This window comes from Lipotes vexillifer, unplaced genomic scaffold (genome assembly GCF_000442215.2).
Source record: "Lipotes vexillifer unplaced genomic scaffold, Lipotes_vexillifer_v1.1 scaffold113, whole genome shotgun sequence".
NCBI lineage: Eukaryota > Metazoa > Chordata > Mammalia > Artiodactyla > Lipotidae > Lipotes > Lipotes vexillifer.
Window position 1 is genome coordinate 299,068 of NW_006792514.1, and position 26,335 is coordinate 325,402.

The 26,335-nt window shown below is 39.4% G+C and overlaps 1 protein-coding gene across 2 annotated transcripts in view; it reads left to right on the forward strand.

The window, feature by feature from the left end:
- Window positions 1–10,057: 10,057 nt before the first annotated feature.
- The window catches only part of SF3B1 (splicing factor 3b subunit 1), a 37,165-nt gene continuing 20,887 nt past the window's right edge, over window positions 10,058–26,335 (forward strand). Inside the window, exons 1-5 of one of the 2 annotated variants that reach the window (XM_007465699.1) lie at window positions 10,058–10,127; window positions 21,918–22,084; window positions 23,426–23,530; window positions 23,905–24,019; window positions 25,860–25,939. In XM_007465699.1, the coding sequence (XP_007465761.1) occupies window positions 10,100–10,127; window positions 21,918–22,084; window positions 23,426–23,530; window positions 23,905–24,019; window positions 25,860–25,939 (495 nt within the window). In that variant the 5' untranslated portion in view covers window positions 10,058–10,099. Of the gene's footprint in view, window positions 10,128–21,917; window positions 22,085–23,425; window positions 23,531–23,904; window positions 24,020–25,496; window positions 25,653–25,859; window positions 25,940–26,335 lie in introns of those variants that run through there. The other variant, XM_007465700.1, reaches the window with a different exon arrangement.

Sequence of the window (26,335 nt, forward strand, 5' to 3'; positions counted from 1 at the left end):
AAGATACAGAAACCTTTAACTTATTAGAAGACAGGTGCTCCACTCAAGAATATTCCTTCCTGGACAACAGACCAATAACTGTGGTTAAGTCATACATCACCTGGCCAAGGAAATGCTGGGCCTGCTAAGGGAGGAGAGGGACAGCTCAAAGGAGTCAAAGGACCTACAGCTAATATGTACCAGCAGGAGCTGGAGGATGACATAAGGAACTAACTTCTGAGGGTCTCAGATCAAGGGGTAGGGCTGGGTAGCAGAAGGTAATGAATAGGGAGGTTTTATCAATATGGGAGTACTATCCCATGATATGGAATATGCTGACAAGGATCAGGGGAGGCAGTGCTAACACTCTACTGGGATGGCTCACATTAAGTGGTGTAGAAATGGCAGACCTACTGTGGAAGATTGTGGAAGAAGGGAATCAAAAGGCTCAGAGAGGTGGGTGTGCTAGAGTAGGTGTTCTACACTGAGGCTAGAAAACTTAGAAGGTGACTGTGCTCCACGGGAAGGCTCAGAGGATACTCTTTTCCCTAAAGCAATAAGAAATGTGAAAGGGGCAGGCACCAGCATCACTGAACAGGACTGAGGCCTCAGGTTCAGAATTTAAGGGGGTGCCAAAAATCTCAGTAACCAAGATAAATAATATTTTAATATGGTATTTAAACAATAATACTAATGCAGAAAAGTCCATGATGAACAAATGTCAAAATTTTAAAGACAGGATCAATATTACTGATTTTTCCTTCTGCCTCAGACTGCAACATGGCTCAGCACAGCACTGTTACTCATGGTGACTGTCCTTTACAGGCCCCAGGTGATAGTAGCAGAAAAAGTTACATAGCTTGGCTCCATGAAAGCAGTGGGGATGATGGGATCCCAAAATAGAGGCCAAGTGGTGATGCTTCACCCTCAGAAGCAAGGTGGGTACAATTATAATTAGCACAAGGTCGAAATGGCTGCGTCGGGGTTCCTGACCTGAGGAAAGATACAGAGATTGTTAATGCAACAGGGTGTCCTTAGAGGCAAGATTGATGGGCAGCCTACAACGATGTTGCTCAATCTATACAACCAAGAGAAATCAAGGTTGGATGTTCAGGAGGCTGAAGGCAGCTATTCCAGTAAAAATTTTTCAAAAACTGATCCTTTAATAGTTTCCATGCCTGAGCTAGTTTTCAGATGTAGAACTCTGATTTCAGACCATTTGATTGAAAGAGAAGCTAGGTCCCCAGGAAGCAGGACCATGTAACACTATGGTAAGGATGTGTTAATGAATCCCCTCGTACTTCTCCAAAGGCACCTATCATTTGCTCTGGTAACTGTTCATTGGGAAAAGTGCAATCACCAAATGTTTTGAGTGCTGTGGACCCTGTACAAGTTGACATTGATACCCAAAGAGTCATAATAGTCCCTGTTAGAGTGGGAATCTAGGGTTATAAATGGAGTCCGGGCCCAGGTCTGCGTTCATAGTGCCAAGTGTCATTTCCCAAGTTCCCAAATGTTTAATTGGAATGAATATAGTTAGAAGTTGGCTAAACTGTCGTATTGGTTCCTGGAATAAGAACATAGTAGGGAAGGCTAATGAACAGCTTCCCTCACACTCTGCCATGATAGTAGATAGAAAACATTATCATACTCTAGGAAGTATGGCAGAGATTAGTGCCTTAAAGACCTGAAGAATGCAAGGGTTGTGGTCCTCATCATGTCTAAACTGAAGTCTGGCCCTTACAAAGGCTGCACAGACCCTGGAGGATGACAGTAAACTATCACAAATTCAGCCAAGTAGTAGCCCCAGTTGCAGTTGCTGTGCTAGAGGTGGTAGCTAGAGCAGATTAATGTGACTTCAAGTACATGGTAAGCAGGTACTGATTTGATGAAAGAGTTGTTTTCCATCCCTAACAGTAAGGATTTATAACAGTATTCATTTTCTTGAACTGCACAGGAGTATACATTTTAAATTTTACTCCTGGATTATGTTAACTCTCCCATAATATGGTCTATCATAATAACTCTATTATAATATAGTTCTTTTTCTTTTTAAGTTTTTTTCTTTTTTTAAAAAAATATTAATTAATTTATTTGGCTGTGCCGGGTCTTAGTTGCCGCACGCGGGATCTTCATTGACACATGCGAGATATTTAGTTGTTGATTGCGGGATCTTTAGTTGAAGCATGTGGGATTTTAGTTGCAGCATGCGGGATATTTAGTCGCTGCATGCGGGATCTTTAGTTGTGGCATGTGGGATCTTTTAGCTGTGGCATGCTGGATCTAGTTCCCTGACCAGGGATCGAACCCAGGCCCCCTGCATTGGGAGCACAGAGTCTTAGCCACTGGACCACCAGGGAAGTCCCTATCATAATATAGTCTTAAAGGACCTGGACAGCAGAACGTCATATCAGTCCATCATATGGATGGCATTGTGTTAATCATGTTAATCAGACTAAATGACCAGGAAATGGTAGGTTCATTGGAGGCCTTGGAAAGACGTATATATTCCAGAGGGTAGGAGATAAACCCAATGAAAATTAAGGTCTGCTTCGTTAGTGATATTTTTAGGGCAGGATTTCCCAGGGTGGCACTATTGGCATTCTGGGCCAGAAAGTTCTGTTGTGGGGAGCTTTCCTGTGAAACTTATGATATTGAGCAGTATCCTATGCTCTAGATGCCAGTAATTGCTCACTTTACCTTGCTTTAGGTGTTACAAGCCAGTTCAGGGAGAAAGACACATAGAAACAATTATAATACAAAATGGCTAGAGTAGTTAGAGATGTTTGTGGTATTTAAGGAGGAGGGCAGTATCAAAGCATGCTATCTATATCTCACTCCTCGGGTGAGATTTCCTGGGTGGGGCGACACTGGGTCAGTTTTATGGGATGAGGAGTAAGCCAGGTGAAAGAGAGTACAGGAGATGGGGGTGGGAATAGGAAGGAGGACCTTCTAGGAAAAGAGGATTAGGTTGTGACAACCAAAAAATATCTGAAGACATTGACAAGTATCCCTGGAAGACAAAATCACTCCCAGTTGAGAACCACTGTGTTAGGGGCGTAGTGGCCTGGGGCATCCCTGGACATCCCCTCCAAAGTAAAGGACAAACTATTGCATCTTGTACCTCCCATCACTAGGAAAGAATACTCTGCCTAGTAGGTCTCTTTGGGTTTTGGGTGACATCAAAAACTGCCAGCTTTGTACTACTATTGTTGTTATTACTGCCAACATATCTAGGTTGACTCTGGTACCTGCCTACAGCAGATCACCTGTCATTGACCTAAGGACCCTAGTCTGTCCAACATCCCTTACCCTCTTTCACAAATCCTGTTTCTCTGGTCCTTCGCCCTCAGCCAGTTTCTTAGTTCAGCTAGTGAAAACAGCCGTCCTAAGCTGAGTCATTAGTGACAGTGTTTCCTGCCCTTGTATGGTACCCCTATCATTGAGAATCCAGTAGCAAAAATTATGTGGCAGGTCTCTTTGTAAGCTAGCAGAGACAGTACAGAACAGGAAAGTTTGGCAGATTCCTTCATTCAATATTAGTTTAACCATTCAACAACGTAGTGCTGCCAGGTACCACAGGTACTGGCCTCATCTCATGCTACTGTTCTCCCCCTTACTCCACTCTAGACACACCAGCCTTCTTGCTGTTCTTGGAACACCCCAAATTCACTCTCACCTTGGAACATTGGCACTGGCTACGTCTGGCATACTCATTGCCATACCTCATTTAGGTATCTGCTCGGATGTCATCCTCACAGACATCTTGCCTTTTCTGTCTATCCTGCCACCCTGCCCACTCCCCCCTTACTTTGCCTTATTTTTCTTCATAGCACTTGATAGTATCTGAAATTATATAATCACACATAGAGTTTTAATCCCTCTCCCTCAAAGAATCTGATCTCCGTGAGGAGAGTATCTTTTTATTTATTTATTTATTTAGCTGTGCTGTGTGGCGTGTGGGATCCTAGTCCCCCACCGGGGATGGAACCCGCGCCCTCTACAGTGGAAGCACTGGAAGTGTGGAGTCTTAACCACTGGAGCGCCAGGGAAGTCCCAGTGAGGACAGTATCTTGTTCAACATTGTATTCCCAGCATCTGAAGTAATGTCTGATATATGATGGGTTCTTGCTGAGTATTTGATAGGTCTTCAAATATTTTTTGAATAAATGAATGGTGCAATTTACCTTTAGCATTTGTTTTAATGAGGGTTCAACTGGATAAACAGACCAGTAGGAGATACATATTAAGACATTTATTGCAAGGAATTGGTTTACACGATTGTGGGCACTGGCCAATAAGCAAGTCCAAAATCTATAGGGCAGGCCATCAGTAAGGGCAGGCTGGAACTCTCTGGCATAGGCTGAAGATGCCATCCACAGATGGAATTTTCTTATTCAGGGAAGCCTCAGTTCTGCTCTCAAGACCTTTCAACCGATTGAATTAGACCCGCCCAGATTATCTAGGACAATCTCCTTTACTTAAAGTCAGTTATTATGGACTTAAAGCATATCCACAAGGCCTTCATAGCAACACCTATGTTAGTATCTGTATGAATAACAGGACTGTAGCTTAGTCAAGTTGACACATTAGAAGACCATCACAGCATTCTAGGTATCTGATGCTTCTGAGACACAATCCTCTTAGCTATCTGGAACACCTACTTGACTTATGTGTGCTCTGAATCTAGGTATTTCACTACTATGAATCAAAGACAGCTCTCAGCTGACTTTTAGCTAGAAACAGAAGCTAGTTAATGAATTCACACATATATTTTTGGGGTTTTTTTGCTTTTTTTTTTAACATCTTTATTGGAGTATAATTGCTTTACAATGGTGTGTTAGTTTCTGCTTTACAACAAAATGAATCAGTTATATATATACATATGTTCCCATATCTCTTCCCTCTTGTGTCTCCCTCCCTCCCACCCTCCCTATCCCACCCCTCCAGGTGGTCACAGGAACCAAGCTGATCTCCCTGTGCTATGCGGCTGTTTCCCACTAGCTATCTACCTTACGTTTGGTAGTGTATATATTGTCCATGCCTCTCTCTTGCTTTATCACAGCTTACCCTTCCCCCTCCCCATATCCTCAAGTCCATTCTCTAGTAGGTCTGTGTCTTTATTCCTGTCTCACCCCTAGGTTCTTCATGACATTTTTCTTCTTAAATTCCATATATATATGTTAGCATACGGTATTTGTCTCTCTCTTTTTGACTTACTTCACTCTGTATGACAGACTAGGTCTATCCACCTAATTACAGATAGCTCAATTTCGTTTCTTTTTATGGCTGAGTAATATTCCATTGTATATATGTGCCACATCTTCTTTATCCATTCATCTGATGATGGACACTTAGGTTGTTTCCATCTCCGAGCTATTGTAAATAGAGCTGCAATGAACATTTTGGTACATGACTCTTTTTGAATTATGGTTTACTCAGGGTATATGCCCAGTAGTGGGATTGCTGGGTCATATGGGTAGTTCTAGTTGTAGTTTTTTAAGGAACCTCCATACTGTTCTCCACAGTGGCTGTATCAATTTACATTCCCACCAACAGTGCAAGAGGGTTCCCTTTTCTCCACACCCTCTCCAGCATTTATTGTTTCTAGATTTTTTGATGATGGCCATTCTGACTGGTGTAAGATGATATCTCATTGTAGTTTTGATTTGCATTTCTCTAATGATTAGTGATGTTGAGCATTCTTTTTTTTTGCGGTACGCGGGCTTCTCGCTGTTGTGGCCTCTCCCGTTGCGGAGCAACAGGCTCAGGACGCACAGGCTCAGCGGCCACGGCTCACAGGCGCAGCCGCTCTGCGGCATGTGGGATCTTCCCGGACCGGGGCATGAACCCGTGTCCCCTGCATTGGCGTTCTCCATAGTGGCTGAACCAATTCACATTCCCACCAGCAGTGCAAGAGTGTTCCCTTTTCTCCACACCCTCTCCAGCATTTATTGTTTCTAGATTTTTTGATGATGGCCATTCTGACTGGTGTGAGATGATATCTCATTGTAGTTCTCAACCACTGCGCCACCAGGGAAGCCCATGTTGAGCATTCTTTCATGTGTTTGTTGGCAGTCTGTATATCTTCTTTGGAGAAATGTCTATTTAGGTCGTCTGCCCATTTTTGGATTGGGTTGTTTGTTTTTATAAGCATGAGCTGCTTATAAATTTTGGAGATTAATCCTTTGTCAGTTGCTTCATTTGCAAATATTTTCTCCCATTCTGAGGGTTGTCTTTTGGTCTTGTTTATGGTTTCCTTTGCTGTGCAAAAGCTTTGAAGTTTCATTAGGTCCCATTTGTTTATTTTTGTTTTTATTTCCATTTCTCTAGGAGGTCGGTACACATATATTAATATATGCTCTTCTGTTCTAGTTAGGCCTGGTATAGCTGAAAGGAAGAGAAATCACCCAAGCTAGTTCAAGAAGAGCAGTATTATTTAAAGAATGAGACTTTGGAAGCTTGGAGCTGGAGTTGATTCTGGATTCAAGGTAGTGGTGGGGACTCAAGCAACAGGAGTTCATGATTCTTCAGAGGAAGTGACAATTTCCTCTGATTCTTTCTGTTTCAATAGCAACTAGCAAGTTCATTTCATACTTCAAGTTAAAATTTCCAGGAGAAGGAATCTTGGCTTAGCCAATAATTTCCTTTGTTTATGGACAGGGTGTACACACTGTATTCCAGGCCAGGTTCTAGGTAGCTGGCCAGGTGCCTGTCTCTTCCAGAACAACCCAGTGGTGTTCCCCTAAATAGAGAGTTTGGTCAGGTCAGTTGAAGCTAGAAGGGAAAGTCAGGCATGACAGGCACATCGACTGGTATATTCAGAACTTGGCATATTCAGAAATAAAACTATAGTTTTGGAAATTTAGACATAACTGAAAGGCAGATGGAAGTAGAGTTTTGGCCTGGGGTAGGTAGAGTCTGATGTCCCTCTGATATAGATTTCTGGAAAGCTCAACATTACACATCAAGATTGTGGTCCATTTATCCTGTGACAGTCCCTTTATCTCTGAAAAGATGGGCTTGATAAATTGTCACTGGTTTTCCAATAGCATGGAGCTTCCAGGCCTTTATAGCTTTATCTCCAAAGGTAATAGGTGCAGTTACAGCTAGCACTTAACATTCTGAAAAATTATTATATCTTGGTTTTTGTCTAGAAAAATTATGTATACTTGTTACTTTGCAATATTTTTAAAAAATAAATTTATTTATTTTTGGCTGTGTTGGGTCTTTGTTGCTGTGCGCGGGCTTTCTCTAGCTGTGGTGAGTGGGGGCTACTCTTCGATGCAGTGCGCAGGCTTCTCTTTGTTGAGGAGCAGGGGCTGTAGACGCGCAGGCTTCAGTAGTTGTGGCTCGTGGGCTCTAGAGCACAGGCTCAGTAGTTGTGGCGCACGGCCTTAGTTGCTCCGTGGCATGTGGTATCTTCCCAGGCCAGGGTTTGAACACATGTCCCCTGCATTGGCAGGGGGGGTCTTTTTTTTTTTTTTTTTGGGGTTCACGGGTCTCTCACTGTTGTGACCTCTCCTGTTGCAGAGCACAGGCTCTGGACACGCAGGCTCAGCGGCCATGGCTCACGGGCCCAGCCGCTCTGCGGCATGTGGGATCTTCCCAGACCGGGGCACGAACCTGTGTCCCCTGCATCGGCAGGTGGACTCTCAACTACTGCGCCACCAGGGAAGCCCGGCAGGTGTATTCTTAACCACTGTGCCACCAGGGAAGTCCAATATTTTTTTGAGATTAGGAAAAGCAAGCCTCCAAGTGTCCTTGATAAGAAAAGGAATGGACTTTCCTTTTAATTGGGTGTCATCACTCTCAATGGTTTAGGTTATAAAAGGGAGGGGAGATCACCCCTTCTGACTTTTGAAATTAAGAAACCTCACCAGAAAAGGGTAGGAAATCCATTTTAAATAATATCTGATTATTATTTATTAATATTGGAAATGGAAAGTAAAGGGTACTTATGAAAAAACTCTTGTTTCTTACTGTGTAAAAATCCAAGTCATTCTTTTATTAAAGACAATTCATCTTTTAGAAGATTAAGAGAAGGGAGTCTCACTTGATCTTTGGCAAAGTCTCTCATACCTCACTACCCAATATATGTCCTTGCCCTGCAAAAGTAACTTAGTACCTAGGAACCTAGAGAAATATGCACATAATACAAAAGTGGCCAGCAGGCACAGCTTTTATCTTGGAAAGACAAAGGACATGTGACAAAACATAGTGTTACAAATGCTTTTCATTTCATTTATTTTTTTCTGTTTATAAAGATAATACATGCTTATAGCGGAGTATCTGGAAAATACTAAAAATTATAAAGAAAAAAACACTCAAAATTCCATCATTCACAAATATCCACTATTAACATTTTGGTGAATTTCCTTTTCATATATTTTTACGTGACTCTGATTGTCTTGTATAAACAAATTTAAGATAAAAAAATCATGAATCAAGAAATGCAACATACCTGCAATCTTTTTGCCAACATGGATGAATTCTTTTAGCTCGTTGGTTATTGATGGACATATAACACCCTTTTCTAATTCATTATTTCTTATTCATTTTCTTTTATTATTTTAAAATATGCTATTTTGTATCTATAAAAGAATATACGTAATCTATGTGTAGGTTATAAACCATTTAAGGAATGCCTGTGGACTCTCTGACAATCCAAGAACTAGAACTTAACAATAGGCATAATCTACATGTTCCTCTCTTATCTCATCCCCTTCTTCCTCCGGCTACTGTTTAACCTAAATTAAAACAATTAAATCAAACAAATGAAAACTTTAACCCATCAAACTGATTTTTTCATTGATGCTAATAAAAAAATCTCACTTTTGTTACTAAAGTTTCTACTACATATTTGTATTGAGTCTTTCACACAGCAAGGTAAACTGTTTTCTTTGTGATAGCTATAACCTGACCCTTACCTGCTTTACAAGGCTGCTTCCAGTACCAACTTCCCTCTTAAATTCTTTTGTTCTTCAGAGTCCAAGGCCAGTGTGACAATACAAGCTTATGGTCTGCTCGTATAGCTGATGCTTAGAAGAAAGAAGACCACTGTATTTTTTTTAGCATATATTTTATTTATTTATTTTTCACATCTCTATTGGAGTATAATTGCTTTACAATGGTGTTAGTTTCTGCTTCATAAGAAAGTGAATCAGCTATACATATACATATATCCCCGTATCTCCTCCCTCTTGTGTCCCCCTCCCACCCTCCCTATCCACCCCACCGCTGTATTTTTATCTTTTAAAAATTCCTGATTTAGGAATGACGTTTAGGATTAAGAGAGGCATTTCATTAGTGTTAATGCTGACGATCAGGGCTTTTCTAAGAACTCAGAAAGTTTAAAAAGGCTTTAAAAGACTGGCAGAGTTCCTGCTGTGTAACTTAATAACTGTGTGATATTGCACAATTTATATATACCCCCCGCCCTAGTTTTTTCTCTCATTTCTTTAATGGGATTAGCCACAGTTTATCCACTTTATGGGATTTATGGGATTAGCAACAATTTACCAACTTTATGTGAATTTCAGTAGTGTTTGGGAACGTGTATTGTAGACGAAACTCCTATCCAAATGGTATTTAGAAAGAAAGAAAAATGACCTTGAATTACAGCGCGAGGGATGAGACTGTTGTAACTGTTTCTGTAACTAAGCACTGCAACATCTGAGACATGCTAAAGAAAGCTTTTGTTTGGCTCCAGAACGCCGGTCCGGTGAATTTGGAGGAAGGGGATTGAAGGCCTGAGGCTTCTCCCAGGCCTGAAACCGTAATGTTTCTTTCAGTGACTGTTTTTAACTGCCCTGGTATACCCTGGTGTAATCCACTTTACTCCAGGGCAGAGTTACTCACTTTAAGGCACCAAGGCTCACCTAGCCCTTTTCTGGTTTACCGGGAAAACCGCCTCCGGCCCAACCCTGGCTCCTCCCTCCACCCACAATGCACCTCTCTGTTCTAGCTAGGTGGCTGTTCTGTCACGTGTCATCGACGGAGCGCGCTCCCGCTTGGCGCTTGCGTGGAGAGCGGCCCCCAGCTGTTTTTCTCCGTGGCAGCGGCGACGAGCGGAAGTTCTTGGGAGCGCCAGTTCCGTCTGTGTGTTCGAGTGGACAAAATGGCGAAGATCGCGAAAACCCACGAAGGTAAGCGGTCTTTCCCTTGTTACGTAGGTTCTCCGCTGCCCAACCTGCTAAGACTTTGGCTTCCTAGGTTTTTGCCTCTTCCTGTGGTTCCTTTTCTGGGGGCCCGAGCCCGCTCTTCGGGGCCCGCGTCGTCTGCTCGGCGCCAGCGGCGCAGGCCACTGCCCCGCGTAATGGCGTCCTACTCGTACACCCCCGACAGGCGCTTTGTTCAGTGTTCGGGAGCTGCTGCTTCAGCGTTGCTTTTCTTCTCTGACCCGGGGGCCTCGTTAAACGGCTTTCTGAGGAGGATTCCTGGGCAAGGGAGCGGGGAAGAGCGCGTGGGAACAAAGTCTTCCTCGCCTCTCGGAACTGCCGTTGGCATAGTTTGTGCATGGGAGAGCCAGAAAAGCACTGAAATACGGCAGCCGCTTTCCGGGCAGCCTTCAGTCGAGTTTAGTCAGACTGAGGCCCATTACTCTTAACCTTGGTTAATCTGCATGACTTCAGGCGTCCAAGATACTTATCTTGGGGTTTTTTTGTTGTTGTTCGAAATGATTTGGGAATAAAATCTTGTAGTTTTTCCCTCCCTGGATCACTTTTAGTATAATATGGGTCGTTTTCTTCCTCCAAAGAAAGCAAAGGTCTTTTTCTTCCCACCATATTATTGGTGGAAGAGAGAAAGGCACATTAATGGCCAAAGCATTTGAAGTAGTTGGTCGTTTTGTGGAATACAGAGTATGCATTAGGAAAATGTTGGGAATAGGCTGGAGTCCCCCGTCAGGGAGTGTCCACAAATGACAGGAAGTAGGGTCACTGTTGAGAAAAGATGAGGCATGGGAAGTTGGAGCTGCATTCCTTGATTTCTGACTTGGAATCTGAAATTTTCATCAAGCACGAGCTTCCAAGAGTCACTATTTCACGCATCGTTTCTAGGTTCCTGGCTCGGGGTTAGTCTGTGAGAGGTAATAAAGACTAAGGCCAATCAAGTTTTACAGCCTAGTGGGGAAACAGATAAGTATACATCTTCATTCTTATATGAGGCAAATGAATGCTTAAAAAAAGTATAAGCAACATGTTCTGGGAACCTGGGTAACGAACGGAGTAATTAATTTATACTTAGGGCTGTTTCATAGAGGAGGTGAGGTGTCCCTGGTCTAAAAGGATCAATCGGTTTTAAATTAGGGGAGGACATTTGAGCCCGAGAGACCATCTTGTACCTAGGCAGTGAGTCGTGAAAGATGTGTTTGAGTGGTTGGCTGTAGCAGGAAAAGAGTGTGCAAGGAGGAAAAAAGTAGATGCATCTGGAAATGTTGGTTGGGGCTATTAATAATTGTATCACCCATGGGAACTGAAGTCTAGCTTTCTGCAACTTAAGAAACAGGCTAATGAAGTGGCAATAACTTTAATATTTTTATTATTCTTGTTAGGTATTTGGGATTTAAACACTGTTTTAACTGCGAAGTGTTTTTTAGGCATTTCTGTCTTTAGACTATCTCAAACATACTTTTTGCAAAATAATTAGAAAAAGTAAGGATGTTGGCTATTCTTGTTTATTCAGGAGTAGATTATTTGGGGCATTTTGTGGCTTTGATTACTTGTTTATTGGTATCTTTATCATAAGATACTTTTGGATAGGAAAATCAAAGTTATGATTAGTTTTCCTGCGTTTTAGAAACCCAGTTGAAAGTTTTGGTCTACAGAAGATTGCAGTTCATTTACCAAAATTGCTTTCTTATTTGGGATTATGCTTCCTATCACTATGAATTAGCTGAGGCCATAAAGAAAGTATTGGAGCATTCAGTTTCACATCTGAATACCGTCTGTATACAAGATACTGTCCATCACTTAGGAGTATAATACAGTGGGATGAATGTTAGTGATGAATGTTACATAGTTTCTTGCTCCTTCCTCATGACATTTTCCGGGAGAACGCTAGTCTTCAAGGTCCATTTCTGTTTTCACTTGTTAAGCCATCTCTGATAACCTGGAGCAGAATTAGTTTCTTGGTGTTTGTTTTTTGTGCTGCTACTGCAGCACTCTATAAATCGTTATTACTTAGAATATTCTATTGTGTTAAGGTTTTCTCTTCCACATTGAAGTTGTGTACAGAAAGTGTACTTTGGAATCGACAGTACCTCGTGTGTGATGAGTGCTGAATATTTTATCAACACTTATTGAGAGATTAATTTATACCGTAAGTATTAAGGGTGTCACAGAAAGGGGACACAAACTTGAACGATTGGGTAGGTTTGGATACATCTGTTTGGCTAAGATAGGTGGGAAGTAGGACTTATATTTTGGGAACCTCCTGAGCTCAGAGGAAGAAATGTTAGGTTAGCATCAGACTAGGGAAGGCTTTGGACACTGAGCTAGGTTTCACTTTGGCCTTCAGATATCTACAGGATAAAGTGCCCTCCTCATTCTCCCAGGTAACAGATTACTTCTGTGATTTAGGAAAGTCATTGGTTGCAGAGTGAAGGATGACCTAAAGGGAGTAAGGGCAACTTTTTAGGTTATTGAAGCAGTTGAGAGGAGGTCTTGAATGTGAACCTCAGTGGAGCAACTTTTTTTTTTTTTTTTTTTTGGTCTGTGCCGCTCAACTTGCGGGATCTTAGTTACTGCACCAGGGGTTGAACATGGGCCACGTCAGTAAAAGTGCCGAGTCCTAACCATTGGACTGCCGGAGAATTCCCTGGAGAAACTTTTTTTTTTTTTTTGCTGTACACGGGCCTCTCCCTGTTGTGGCCTCTCCCGTTGCGGAGCACAGCCTCCGGACGCACAGGCTCAGCGGCCATGGCTCACGGGCCCAGCCGCTCCGCGGCATGTGGGATCTTCCCGGACCGGGGCACGAACCTTTGTGTCCCTTGCATCGGCAGGCGGACTCTCAACCACTGCGCCACCAGGGAAAGCCCCTGGAGAAACTTTTTACAATGTGTAATACTTGTTTAATTTTTGTCTTAGAGTTGTCTATCATGTTGCCTTTTTAAATAAAGATTATATGATCTTTTCGTTGTAAATAATGTTGCTGGTAAAGACATTGCTCTGTTGTACCTTATAATTTATTGTTAAAGTAGTGGCTGCATCAGTACTTTGTAATTGAGTCTTGTGAAGTAAGTAATATTGTATTCAAACTGAAGTAGGTTATTGTTGTACCTTCCAATATGGTTCTTTTCACAGACTATTACTTCGCATCATTGAACCAAACTGATAACTTTTTTTTTCTTGTTGTCATGTTCCTTTCAGATATTTCTGTTAGGATCAAGCCTTAACATCCTCTTAAACCAACCCAATTATTTTTTTATCCTGGGTCAGTGTGGCTTACGCTTTCCAGTGTTGAAATATAAAAAGAGCTGGACTTACTCAAGTCCAATATAATCCCTTTCTGCATGTTAAATTGTGTCGTGTATATAGTTATTAATGTGCATAATCTTGCCATCCAGCAGCTTCAGCTGTTGGCCCATGAGAGAATACACACTTTTCTGTTCGGAAAGGAAAATAGATGGATTATCCAAAAATCCCATATATTGGCTTGTTTTGCCACTATGCCTTGAATGGATTTGGGGGGGCATCACAAGGCTGAAAAAGTTTTCTCCCTTAGTCTCTTGCTTGCAGAATGGCTTGGAATAATCATTTTGTTACTCTGAATCTTCTGAGATTTTTATTTTCCTGTGTCCAGAATAGTTACTGTTTTGGTTTTGTAGATATTCAGGATGAATGTTGCTAGTCAAAATAAAAAGGAAAAGAAATTGCTTAAAGATTTTGAAAAAAATTTTTCCTGTAGAATTATTTAAGAATTAATTTTATTGATATTAGGAATTAATCATTTAGGAACTGTTATCTGTAGTGTTTAGTAAAATAATTTACTGTTATAGTTAGTTGTCCTAGTGGGGTTTTGTTGAAGGAAAAGATTGAGAGTTGGTATACAGAATATACTTTCTATTTTTCTGGATGTCCTTTGGAAGTCTCATATTTTAGAAATCCTTGCTCACCACCTGCTTCTGATTGGTGGAGATTAGATGTCACTTATGGGCGAGACTGAAAGGTGTCAGTGAGTGATGAACATCCAAAGGCTGTGTCTGTGTAACACATAATGAACAGTAATTAGAACGTTGCAAATAATACAGATTAAAAATGAGGAATAAAGATATGTCAAGGAGGAGGAAGTGCTGCAAGCTGGACTTAGCAATGTGTGAGACATAGAAGAAAGAAAAGGCACAGAAAGGGAAACCAGTAGAACGGAATTGGTGGGGAGCAGTTAAACAGGTGTATCAGATGTGACCAGTGGTGGTTTATCTCAGAGTTTGATATTTAGGTCTTAGTTTAAAATACAAACAGTAGGTTAGATGTTGCCCATCTTTTAAAAGACCCCTAGTTCCAGCAGTACTGTCTTTTGATGTCAAACTCAGTTCCCAGATAAAACATTTGATGTATTTATGTCAGAAAAATGTCTATAATTTTAAATTTTAAGTTATCACATTTTTTGGATTATAAAAGTAATACAGTAATTTTTAAGTAAATGAAAAATGGAAATTTATTTATTGAGTGAATTGAGCTTTCAAATGGGCCAGTTCATAAATTTATTCATTAATTCACACTGTTAATTTCTATCTCCTAGGGAAGGATTTGTTCTCTGATAGTTGAAAATATTCCTAGGATCAGAATTCCTCTCCAAAAAGAGGGGTTTCAATTGAATAATAACATTTATTTTTTGTAGATCATTGGAGCAAATTTAGGTTTTAAAATATGTATATTAACATTTAGAAGATTTTATGTTACCATCATTTGCAAGATCAGTAAGGCTGGAAAAGAAAGAAAATGACAAAGAAAAAGAATTGGAACTTTTAAGATTAAAGTTATTACGTAAAAGAACTAAAAAAAAAACTCTGTTTATGTGTAGCAGAGGACTCCATTTCAGAGAAGAGAGAGCTTTTATTTTCTGTTGCATGGGGTCAGAGGGTGTGGTTTCAGAGGGTTTAGAAGAAAGGAGAACCAAGAATGAGGAAAAAGGGAGAAACTATGCTTTTAAAAATTTTTAACTTTTTATTGAAAATTGAAAACATATACAAAAATATAATAGTAAAATAAACCCCCACGTTGTGCCCATCATCTAATCATCTTGCTTGGACAGTTGTAAAGGCAAGGCCACTTTTGTTTAATCTCTTCACTGGTCTTTTCCACCTTTCCCATTATTTTGAAGCAAATCCAAGATGTATCATTTTATCCATACATTTTTCAGTGTGTATCTCTAAAATGTAAGAACTTTAAAAAATACCATTGTTGGGAGTTCCCTGGTGGTCTAGTGGTTAAAATTCGGTGCTTTCACTGCTGTGGCCCGGGTTCAGTCCCTGGTCAGGGAACTGAGATCCCACAAGCTGTGCGGTGTGGCCCAATAAGAAAAAAAAAACCAAACCATTATTGCACCTAAAATTATAATAAAATATCCGTCAGTGTTGGGAATCAAGTTCCAAATAAAGTTCATACATTGTGATTAGTCTTTAAATCGTTGATCCTCCATCTCTTTTTCTTGCCATTAATTTGCTGCAGTATCTTTGTCCTGTAGAGTTTCCCACAGTCTAGAGGGAAAAGAGAAGATGGCAATAAAAACACTCACAACTTTCTCTTAGACTCTCCCACCACTACTGCTGCAGTCAAGGTGTCAGTAGGCCCACAAGCAAGGGAAGCTCCAAGAATATTATTGGGTTTTGAAGTGAGCACAGTTCTGAAATCATACTTCAGGTTTAGGTTGGACTAGCCATGGCAAGGAGCTCTAACAAAGGACTTGCAAACTCAGGTGCCCATCCCACTATAATTTTAATGGCAATGAATATACTCTCAAAATTTTCTAATAAGCTTAACTGCTACCTGAAATAGTTTTTTGTGTGTGTGTTATTTTTTTGGACTCCCAGTGATAGACATGCCTTAAAATACGAATACCAACTTAAGAAAAACCCCGTTTTGACCCCGGTCAAAACCCCTTGACCCTTTACCCTCAAGGATCCTCCTTTAGTGAGGCTCTTTCAGGCTCTTTGGTAAATACAAGTCTAATACTTAACTAGTACTTTTTCTTGTCTAAGCCTTTTTTTTTTAACCACTTCCAACTCTGGGGATTTGAAGGACTATGCATAATTTTAATTTTAGGATTCCAAATCTGCTGTTAAGATAAGGAATCCCTGCTTTCTTTTTAAGTGTTCAGCATTAGTAACCAAGAGTCCTACTATAGAAGCCTCCTTCGCCCTCAGTAGACTTTACTGAAGATGGGGGTAGGGTTGGGTGGAGAACAGAAGTGAGGCTTTCATTCAGATAATCAGATAATTTAGAAATCCATATTAGATGTTTCTACCTTCTGTTACCCTTTCTTTAACACCATAAAACTGTGGAATTTTATAATTTCACTTACCCCAGCTTTTCTTCATTTTACTTGTTCCCTTAATTCCTCTTCTCCATTTCATTTCTCAAAATTCTTCTGTTGTACAGAATAATTCTGTTCTCCTCTGTCCTTAAACTTGCTTAAGTAAACCAAGAGTTTGTGATAAAATGAAACAAATACTTGTTATAAGACTCGGCAATCCTGCTCATAGGTATTTACCCAAGTGGTATTAAAACCTGTGTTCACACAAAAACCTGTACACTGATGTTTACAGCAGCCTCTACAAACTCAAACAACTTGAATGCCCCATAGAGAATGGGTAAACACGCTGTAGTACAATGGAATGCTACTTGGTAATAAAAAAGCACAAACTTGATGCGCACAACATGAAGACTGGAATATTTATGGGTTTGGGTGGATTAGAGTGCCAGCTCTTGGCAATCATATGTATGGCCACTAGGAGGTCCTAGTCTGTGGTGTCTAGCAGACAGTGTTCATTTTTTTAATTTTCACATCTGAATGTCTTGAATTACAGAGATGCGAAATTGGAAAGGGATTAGGTGGGAACAGATTAGCATAAACATTTCCTTCTTTGTTTGCCTCCTCAAGTCTTTTATTTAAATATGTATTTTTTTTCCTTTGGCTTTGTTGGGTCTTCGTTGCTGTGTGCGGGCTTTCTCTAGTTGCAGCGAGTGGGGGCTATTCTTCGTTGTGGTGGCTTCTCTTTGTTGCGGAGCACGGGCTCTAGGCACTCGAGCTTCAGTAGTTGTGGCACTTGGGCTCAGTAGTTGTGGCTTGCAGGCTTCAGAGCGCAGGCTCAGTAGTTGTGGCGCATGGGCTTAGTTGCTCCGTGGCACGTGGGATCTTCCTGGACCAGGGCTCGAACCCGTGTCCCTTGCACTGGCAGGGGGATTCTTAACCACTGTGCCACCAGGGAAGTCCAAGTCTTTTATTTAATATTTTAGATCTCTGGTTATTCTTTTGAATATATTCCACCTCATTTTTTTTTCATACTTGGTGTCAAGTCTTATGCGTTCATCGTTTGCTGTCAGGAATTACCTGTTGGATTATTTTTAGTTCGTATTTTAAGGAAGTACAGGAATACCTGCATATCAGTAGCTGTGATTTAGTGTTAGCTTTGAAAGTAAGGAGTTAAAGACAACTTTTTTCTCTTTCCCAGTTTTTTATAAACCCTTGCTGGGGAGAAAAATTAGAAAAATTACTCTTTTTTTTTTGCGCCACGCGGGCCTCTCACTGCTGTGGCCCCTCCCGCCGCGGAGCAGAGGCTCCGGACGTACAGGCTCAGCGGCCATAGCTCATGGGCCCAGCCACTCCGCGGCATGTGGGACCCTCCCGGACCGGGGCACGAACCCGTGTCCCCCGCATCGGCAGGCGGACTCTCAACCACTGCGCCGCCAAGGAAGCCCAGAAAAATTACTTTTAATGACTTCTACAGATTGAAAGTTACATTTTTATTATGAGATATAATACAGGGAAGTGTAGGAAAAAATGTTATGAACATAGTGTAACCCATTGCCCAGCTTTACCAATTCTTAATATTTTGCTGTATTCCACAAATTTTATTTTGGAAACAAAACAGTTACCTTGTTTATGAACGTATTGGTACATTTGTTTGCTCATAAATATTTGATTGTATTATGTTTGGTATTTTGGCACAAGTTTTATTAAGAAATAATTACAGGGCTTTCTAGTTTTTAATTCTGTCACTTTTTTAACTGCTGAGTTTTGTGGAATCTATTGTAATTTTGTGGATAACACGATTTTTGTAAATGCGCTGCAGTTTACAATGCAAAACAAAATCCACTAGCTTTTGGGACTTTAATCCATACAGATAAAGATACAGAAATAGTAACTGGTTGAACTATATACATAACCTGTTGAAATTTAGTAATGAACCTCGCCCTCAGAATTTAACCATGAACAGCTGCCTAGCCCCATTTGATTCAATAAGTATCCAGTCACAGTTCATACAGGCTTTATACAAATGCTAATTCAATATTTGTGTACCTTTGTAAGAAAATTGTTGCTAATCAGTAAGGACATAAAATCCGTAGGTAAAATTCAGTAGATGAAAGTAGTTTCTGAATAAATATATTATCCAAAAAAGGATAATAGCTATTGAAAACTTATAATGGAAAAGTTCTTTAGAAGGAAAATAAAACTGTGATGTGTTGGTGGGGCAGCACACTGCACAATGATAGGTGTTGTGTGATGCAATTTTTATGAAATAGTTCCCCTTTCTGGTTTTTTAGTTGTATGTGACCTAGAAGAAAGTATAAAATTGGTGATTCTGGTGAGAGTGAGCTGGGGCTGGAAATGGAGGGATGATGGGCTAGGTATGAGCTTCCTGGGGGGTTTATTAATAATGTGGAAGCCTGGGCTCATACATTGGAGGTTCTGAGTTAGTGTGTCTGAGGCTTAGGAGTCTGTCCTTGTAACAGGTGCCCCAGGTGATTTCGATGTAAGTGGTCAGTAGACCACACTGATGCTGTAGAGGGGAGATGGCATACTATTTGGCTGGCCTGATTGACCCGTTTATGTTTCTTGCCTGGATCCTGATGGCGGTAGCATTTGTGGTTCTTTAAAAGGACCTATTTACTTAAAAGTGATACATGTACCTAGTGGTTGGGGGAAAAAAAAAAGCTTCAAACATTGCTGAAATGGAAATGCTCAAAAAAGGAAAAAATGAAAGGTAGATCTCCACTCATCCTTTAGCCAATCTACTAATCCCTGAGAGGTTTCTTTGTATTATACCAGGGGAAAAAGTGTTCCTAGGGGGTGAGGGAAGGGAGCAAATATGGGTTAAAACTTACATATATATATATATATATATATATATATATATATATATATAAATACTTAAAACAGAAGCAACAGCAGAGAGAATAGTAAAATGAATCAGCCAGCTCAAATGAGGATATTTCTGTTTGTGATTAATCGTGGTGGAGGCCCCTGGCTGCCTGTGCTGCTGTAACAGTTTTGAGGGGAGAAATGCAGGAAAAATGCGTGGTGATGGCGGTGCTGTGACACAGTACAAAAATTTTGAGATGTGTTTACAAACTGGGACTGCTAATTTCAGTGTTAACCCTATTGCATTATATTGAGTTTCTGAGACTTGCTCCCACAAGCTGTGCCTCAGACTAGATAATGTTATTACATTTTCTATTTTAAACCACACCCCATCTTGTCAAATGAGGTATTTCTGTTTGTGATTAATCGTGGTGGAGGCCCCTGGCTGCCTGTGCTGCTGTAACAGTTTTGAGGGGAGAAATGCAGGAAAAATGCGTGGTGATGGCGGTGCTGTGACACAGTACAAAAATTTTGAGATGTGTTTACAAACTGGGACTGCTAATTTCAGTGTTAACCCTATTGCATTATATTGAGTTTCTGAGACTTGCTCCCACAAGCTGTGCCTCAGACTAGATAATGTTATTACATTTTCTATTTTAAACCACACCCCATCTTGAGGAACTAGAGAAGGTTTTCTCCCTTAGCTGGGGGAGGGGGTTGGGCATTTGTGCCACTTGAATTTTTTCCTTTTGGTCCTTGCAAACTAGTAAATGAGCTTTTAAAAGCTTTTTAAATGACAATTCAGTTGAAGGTAATGAGCTAGCACAAGCTAGCACAAATTGAAACATCTATTTGTTAGGCCACAGATCACTGGCAGTAGAAACTCTTTTTCTTTACACATGTATATGTTATTCATATTATTAAAATGAAACGTTAGTTTGTAATTTAAAGTTATCTGTTGTCTGGAAAGACTTAAAAAATGGTTGGAAGACTAGTCAGTATTCAAAGGAGATTGAAGAGACGTGACAACTAAATGCAATGTGTGGTTCTTGTTAGGATCATGGATCAAAGAAGGGACCATCTATGAAGGATGTTACTAGGACCATTGGGGAGATATGAAACTGGATTGTATTTTAGATGATGTCATATCTAGGTTTAATTTCCTGAGCATGTTAATACTGTTGTGGTTATGCAGGAGAATGTTCTAGATCTGGAAATACATGCTGAAATATTAGGGGTTTTAAATGGTTTAGAAAAGTTGCATGTACACACACGTATTTGTTTTATGTCTTGTATACATAAACAGTTGATGAATGTAAGTGAAGAGTATGGGTGTTCATTGTACTGCTTTAATTTTTTTCAGTCTTGAAAAATTAAAAAAGCAGTTGAAAAGAGTTGATACTTCATTCACCACATTTGCATCTTCTTTTTTTTTTGGCTGCTTTGGGGTCTTCATTGCTGTGCATGGGCTTTCTCTAGTCGTGGCGAGCGGGGCTTATTCTTTGTTGCAGTGCGCAGGCTTCTCGTTGGGGTGGCTTCTCGTGGCAGCACATGAGCTGTAAGCATGCGGGCTTCAGTAGTTGCAGCATATGGGCTCAGTAGTTGTGGCTCCCGGGCTCCAGAGCTCAGGCTCAGCAGTCGTGGCTCACGGGCTTAGTTGCTCCGCGGCATGTGGGATCTTCCCGGATCAGGGGTCGAACCCGTGTCCCCTGCATTGCAGGCGGATTCTTAACCACTGTGCCACCAGGGAAGTCAACCATGTGCATCTTCTGAATGTCAGACCTATGGCTAGACATGGTGTTTGGGGAGTGAGACATGGCAAGAGTTAATTCATTCATTGAATGCTTAAGTGTTTCATGCTCATTATGTCCTTCAGTCCTTAAAACAAAACTTTATGTTGTAGGAAACTGAGATACATAGGTTAAATAACGTATTAATTAGCAGAGAAAGAGCCTTTGAAGGCATACATTTTGAGTCTAAAGCTCAGACTCCTAATCATAAATCTAATGTGATGGTGGTTGCAGCCAAACTGTGTAGGGCTCTGTATTATGTGTTTAAGAATTTAGATTTTATCCTTTATTGTTTTGCTGTTGAAGATGTTTAGGACATCACCTAGGAGCTTGTTAGGAATGCAGAAACTTGGGTCTGATATGATATAGGCCTACTGCATTCTAACAAAACCAGGCCGTGTAGATGATTTGTTGCCCGTTTAGGTCTGCGAACCACTCTCCACAGTACTGTTTTTACCTTTCTGGCAGTGATGAGTTTAAATAATCTTGAGTGTTGTTCTTGGTCCCTTAATCAACATTAACGGTATTATTTTTTCAAGCAGGAAAAGGTTAGAATTCAGCGGTAGTGTAATGAACTTTGGAACCCATTCTTAAGGTGAGAGTAACTTGTAGTTGGTGAAGCAGTAAGCATCTCCTCTGTGCATAAGTATTGTCTGTTGGGCGGAGATGTATTAAATTTATTAAAAATCAATACTTTGTATAGTTACTTTAACCCCTTATGGAATGATTATTTTGAAGTTTCTGTATTTAGAAGAGTTTTTGATAATACTCAGTAGAAAAATGCATTGTGTTGAGTGCTCTTTGGAAAATGAGATTAAGAAGATTTTATTAATTTTGTTATAGATATTGAAGCACAGATTCGAGAAATTCAAGGCAAGAAGGCAGCTCTTGATGAAGCTCAAGGAGTGGGCCTTGATTCTACAGGTTATTATGACCAGGAAATTTATGGTGGAAGTGACAGCAGGTTTGCTGGATACGTGACATCTATTGCTGCAACTGAACTTGAAGATGTAAGTTACAAAGTATATAAACAGTCCAAGCATTATTTTGAAGGAGAGCAAGAAATATAAAGGAATCTTCTGTTTTGAGTCATCTGGTTTAACTTGGGGAGACATCTTGGAGATTGGGAGATCTTCCTTTGGGAGGATAAAACTGTCAAAAGCGTCCTTCTCTTCTAAGAAACTTCTGGAAGTGCTCAGTTCTGAATCTTTATGTTAAAACTAGTTTATCCAGCAAAGCACCTGGAAATCATTAACCATTGTAAAGTAAATCCTTTTTGTTTCCTATTGAGCTCTGTCTAGAGTAGCCCAGTGAGAAGTGACTTCATTTTAAACAGCCGTCTGTGCTTGTGACTTTTGATTTCTGACTTGTTTCCAAAAAACTTGGTGCTGTTTTTTTCCCCCCTTGGCGTCTTAACATGAGTGGACTCCTTCTTGTTAACTCATATTAATGGGCTTTTCATGCCTAATTTAGTTACTCTGAAGGGGGACTGCCTCTCATTTTGAAATAACATCTCTTAAAGTGTTTTCATATCTTCCACATAGCTTATATTTTGTCACACCATTTTCAAACATCCAAATTTGGTGAGACAGCTGATCATTTTCGTGTGGTTCAGTAATCTATGTACATAGATTATGAAACTTGTTATTTTTATGAAATTCAAGCCATATTTAATTTTATGGTTAGAACTTTTTTTTTTAAGAAAAATTTTAAAGTTCCAAAGGCAAAATTTCTAGAAGCTAATCAGTCTTATATTTGCATTATCGTACCTTAATGGTAAGAGGCAGTGATGGCTCTGTGTTCCAGACGCTGAGCGGGAAGTTGTCATTTCATTTTTGAATAAAATTAATGAGGTGTTAAGATCTTCTTGAGATCTATCCATTGTTGCACTTCTTACCTTAGTAAAATAACAATATAACATTGTTCTGTTTAAACGTACTATTAGGGAAATAAATACATTTACAATTAATTACATTTTACTTGTTTCTGTGGTTAAATCATGTTTTTAAAGAAAGTTAAAAAGACAAGGAAACTGGAGAGTTCTAAATAAGCTGTTTGTATTTTCCAAATTTGAAAACAAATTTCATCATGCGCTCTGTGAGAAGATGAAATGCTCAGGTTTTTCTAGTCCACACCTACTTTATTTACAGAAAGGATTCCTTGTTTAGTATTTTTAAAAGAATATAGAGAACTAAATTTCTTTATTAACTTTTTGAGTGGAAAAAAAAACCCTAAGTGTTAACAAGTTTCATCACGTTGTCTTTTGATTTCATATTGAATCTTTGTGTGTTCTTTCTAGTTTTTAAGTTCTGACGTTTTTGTTTGTGGCTTTCTGGGGGCATTCGTTGCAGGATGACGATGACTACTCATCATCTACAAGTTTGCTTGGTCAGAAGAAGCCCGGATATCATGCCCCTGTGGCATTGCTTAATGATATACCACAATCAACAGAACAGGTGACTTTTTTTTTTTTTTTTAAGTTAAAACCAGAGTTTATTCAGCTAAAGAAAACTGAACGTCTCAATTTCAATGGAAAGTCACATATTTTAGGAATCAAGTTACTACAGTGTCTGAGGAGAGTTGATTTGGGAGAACTAGAAATAGTAGTTTATTTCAAAAAGGTCATCATTTCATGAAGGATTGAACTATGGAAATTGTCTCATTTCCATATATCTTATTTTTTCACATTAGCATTTATCTGAAAAATGATACATAATATTAGGTATTTATTAAACATTTTTACATGTTTTATAATGTTCTGATTTTTGTTTGTGACATTCTCTTTGGTTATTTAATAAGTGAGCGTTAAGTGAGACATACCTCTTTTCAGTATGATCCATTTGCTGAGCACCGACCTCCGAAGATTGCAGATCGGGAAGATGAATACAAAAAGCACAGGCGGACCATGATAATTTCCCCAGAGCGTCTTGATCCTTTTGCAGATGGTAATTCTTTCCCACTTTTCTATAAGTATTCAGAAATTTATTTGTGTTAAGTTGTCTTTAGCCCTTTGATTTTTTTTGGCATGCTTATGAATTTGCTTTTCTTTTTAAAAATCCCCCTTTATAGATTTGTATAGATTTGGTTGAAGTCACAGATGCCATATTCTTCATCTTTATAATGCCAGTTTTCTTTCCAGGTAGAAGGACAAGAAACTAATGAGCCAATGCCATAGAAACGCAAAGGGTTAAAGGTTTTTCTTTTACTTTTGTTTTGGGTACGCTTTCTTTACTTTGAACAAATGTGTTTTTCTGCTCAAAATACTTTCAAATTATTGAAAGTTTTCATTCCAAGTCTTAGATTTTTAGGATTGTTACTTTTGAGAAACTGTTTCCACATTAGAGCTCCCCTCATATTGCTCTAAATATAGTTTAGTAAATGCACCTACTTAGCTCTAAGCATACTTAACGTTAAAACAAAAGTATGTATACAAAGACTTTGATATTTTTAATAGTTGGAGTCTGTTTTGCTAATTTTAGTGTGCAGGTCAGCACAAGGGGCATAGTGAGCCTGATGGAAGCTTTCCTCAGGTGAGTGAGTTTCAAGATCAGAGTTAGGTGCCTGTTTCTTAAAATTAGATTCTGCTGCAGGTTTACAAATTAGACTTTCAGCCTGCATGAATTAGTAGGGATATTCTTTTTTTTTACTTGCATAATTGTAATTGATTTAAACATGTATGTCAGAATTCACAGGCCCATACTAACTGTCCTTAATTTCTTTCCTACAGCAGTACTGCTATATGCCAGTCCTGTCTGCATTCTTAAGGGTGCAGTTCAACACATCCTCTCTAGATTATGGTGAAAAAGTATTCCAAAGGAAGTCTTATCAGAGATAGTGTCAGAAAGAATGACACTACCAATTGGGCATGATCTTCAGCATAGGAAATGTCTTAGACCTTTATTAGTTTTTCCTAAATTGTGATGCTATACTGCTTGTATAGCTAATTATCACATTTCTAAAACGTAGTGTGCCTCTGTGAATCTTGTTATATATTGTTTGGGCTTCTTTAAGATATTTTGAAGTTTGAAAAGCAAATACTGAAACTTTAGCCAAGAGACTAACACATCTCTTCGTACACCACTTTTTTTCTGTATGCATCATAATAACTGGTAGAAGTAATATATTTCAAGTAATATGTTTCCAGTTGTTATTTATACTTTCTAAGAAAATAAAAATATGTTTCTGGGTCAACAAAAAGTAAAAATCATGAAGCCCTTTTTAGTAACATGACATCAGAATAAGATTAGAGGTATATTTTTAAAAATCAGATTTTCTAAACTATAACTGTTTTAGAACATTGTATGAAGAACTTATCTAGTCATAGTTACTTGTAGTCGGGATTTTAACAGCTTGCAACAGGTAATGTTTTGAATATAAATATCTTTCCAAAGTGTTACTAATGGTAAAGAGATAATTTTCTAGGCTTCTATTCTGCTGCTTGAAGTCAGAACTGCTGATGGAGACAAAGGCACGAAAGTGTACGTATTCCGGATTAGCAACCCAGGAACCCATCACTTCTGAAGACTCTAAACTGTGCTGTCATTTTGTTTTTATATGCATTAAAATATTTGTTTTAAACTGCTGTAGATATGTTTGTGTTCAAACAGGTTAAATTGATCAGCAAACTCAATAAAAAGTAAGATGTGTAATTATTAAAGTTTTCCATCAAAAAATAAATTAAATGATTATGGAATAATGTAATATTAGAGCAGGGCAGATAAATCAGTTGAACCTAATTATCTTTTATTTATTGTACTCTTGTCCTGTTGCTGTTCTTTTCTGCAGGAGGGAAGACCCCTGATCCTAAAATGAATGCTAGGACTTACATGGATGTAATGCGAGAACAACATTTAACTAAAGAAGAGGTCTGTGAACCTGCTTTTTATTTTAATGGTGTTGAAAGAATGTAGAGAAAGTTGAGATTAAGAGACTTTTATGTTTCCTTTTTATTTGCTGCACAAGTAATATTTTAACATTATTAATAAAAATTAAGTTGAGAAAGAACCTTATTCAAAATTCTAACACCTTGCAAATTAAGGTTTTCATATTTCTGTACTATCCTTTTCTAGTGCCTGGCCCCTTGGCCACATGTATATGCATATATATCTTACAGTGGATATATCTGGGGGTGGATTGATGCTGTGTGCCTGAAGTCAGTGTGTAAGGGAAAAGTCAAAGAGTAAAATCATTTTTTGAAAAGCCTCTAATTCTTCCATAAAATTTAGTTTGAATATGGGTGGAGAATTCTAACGAATTCCTGC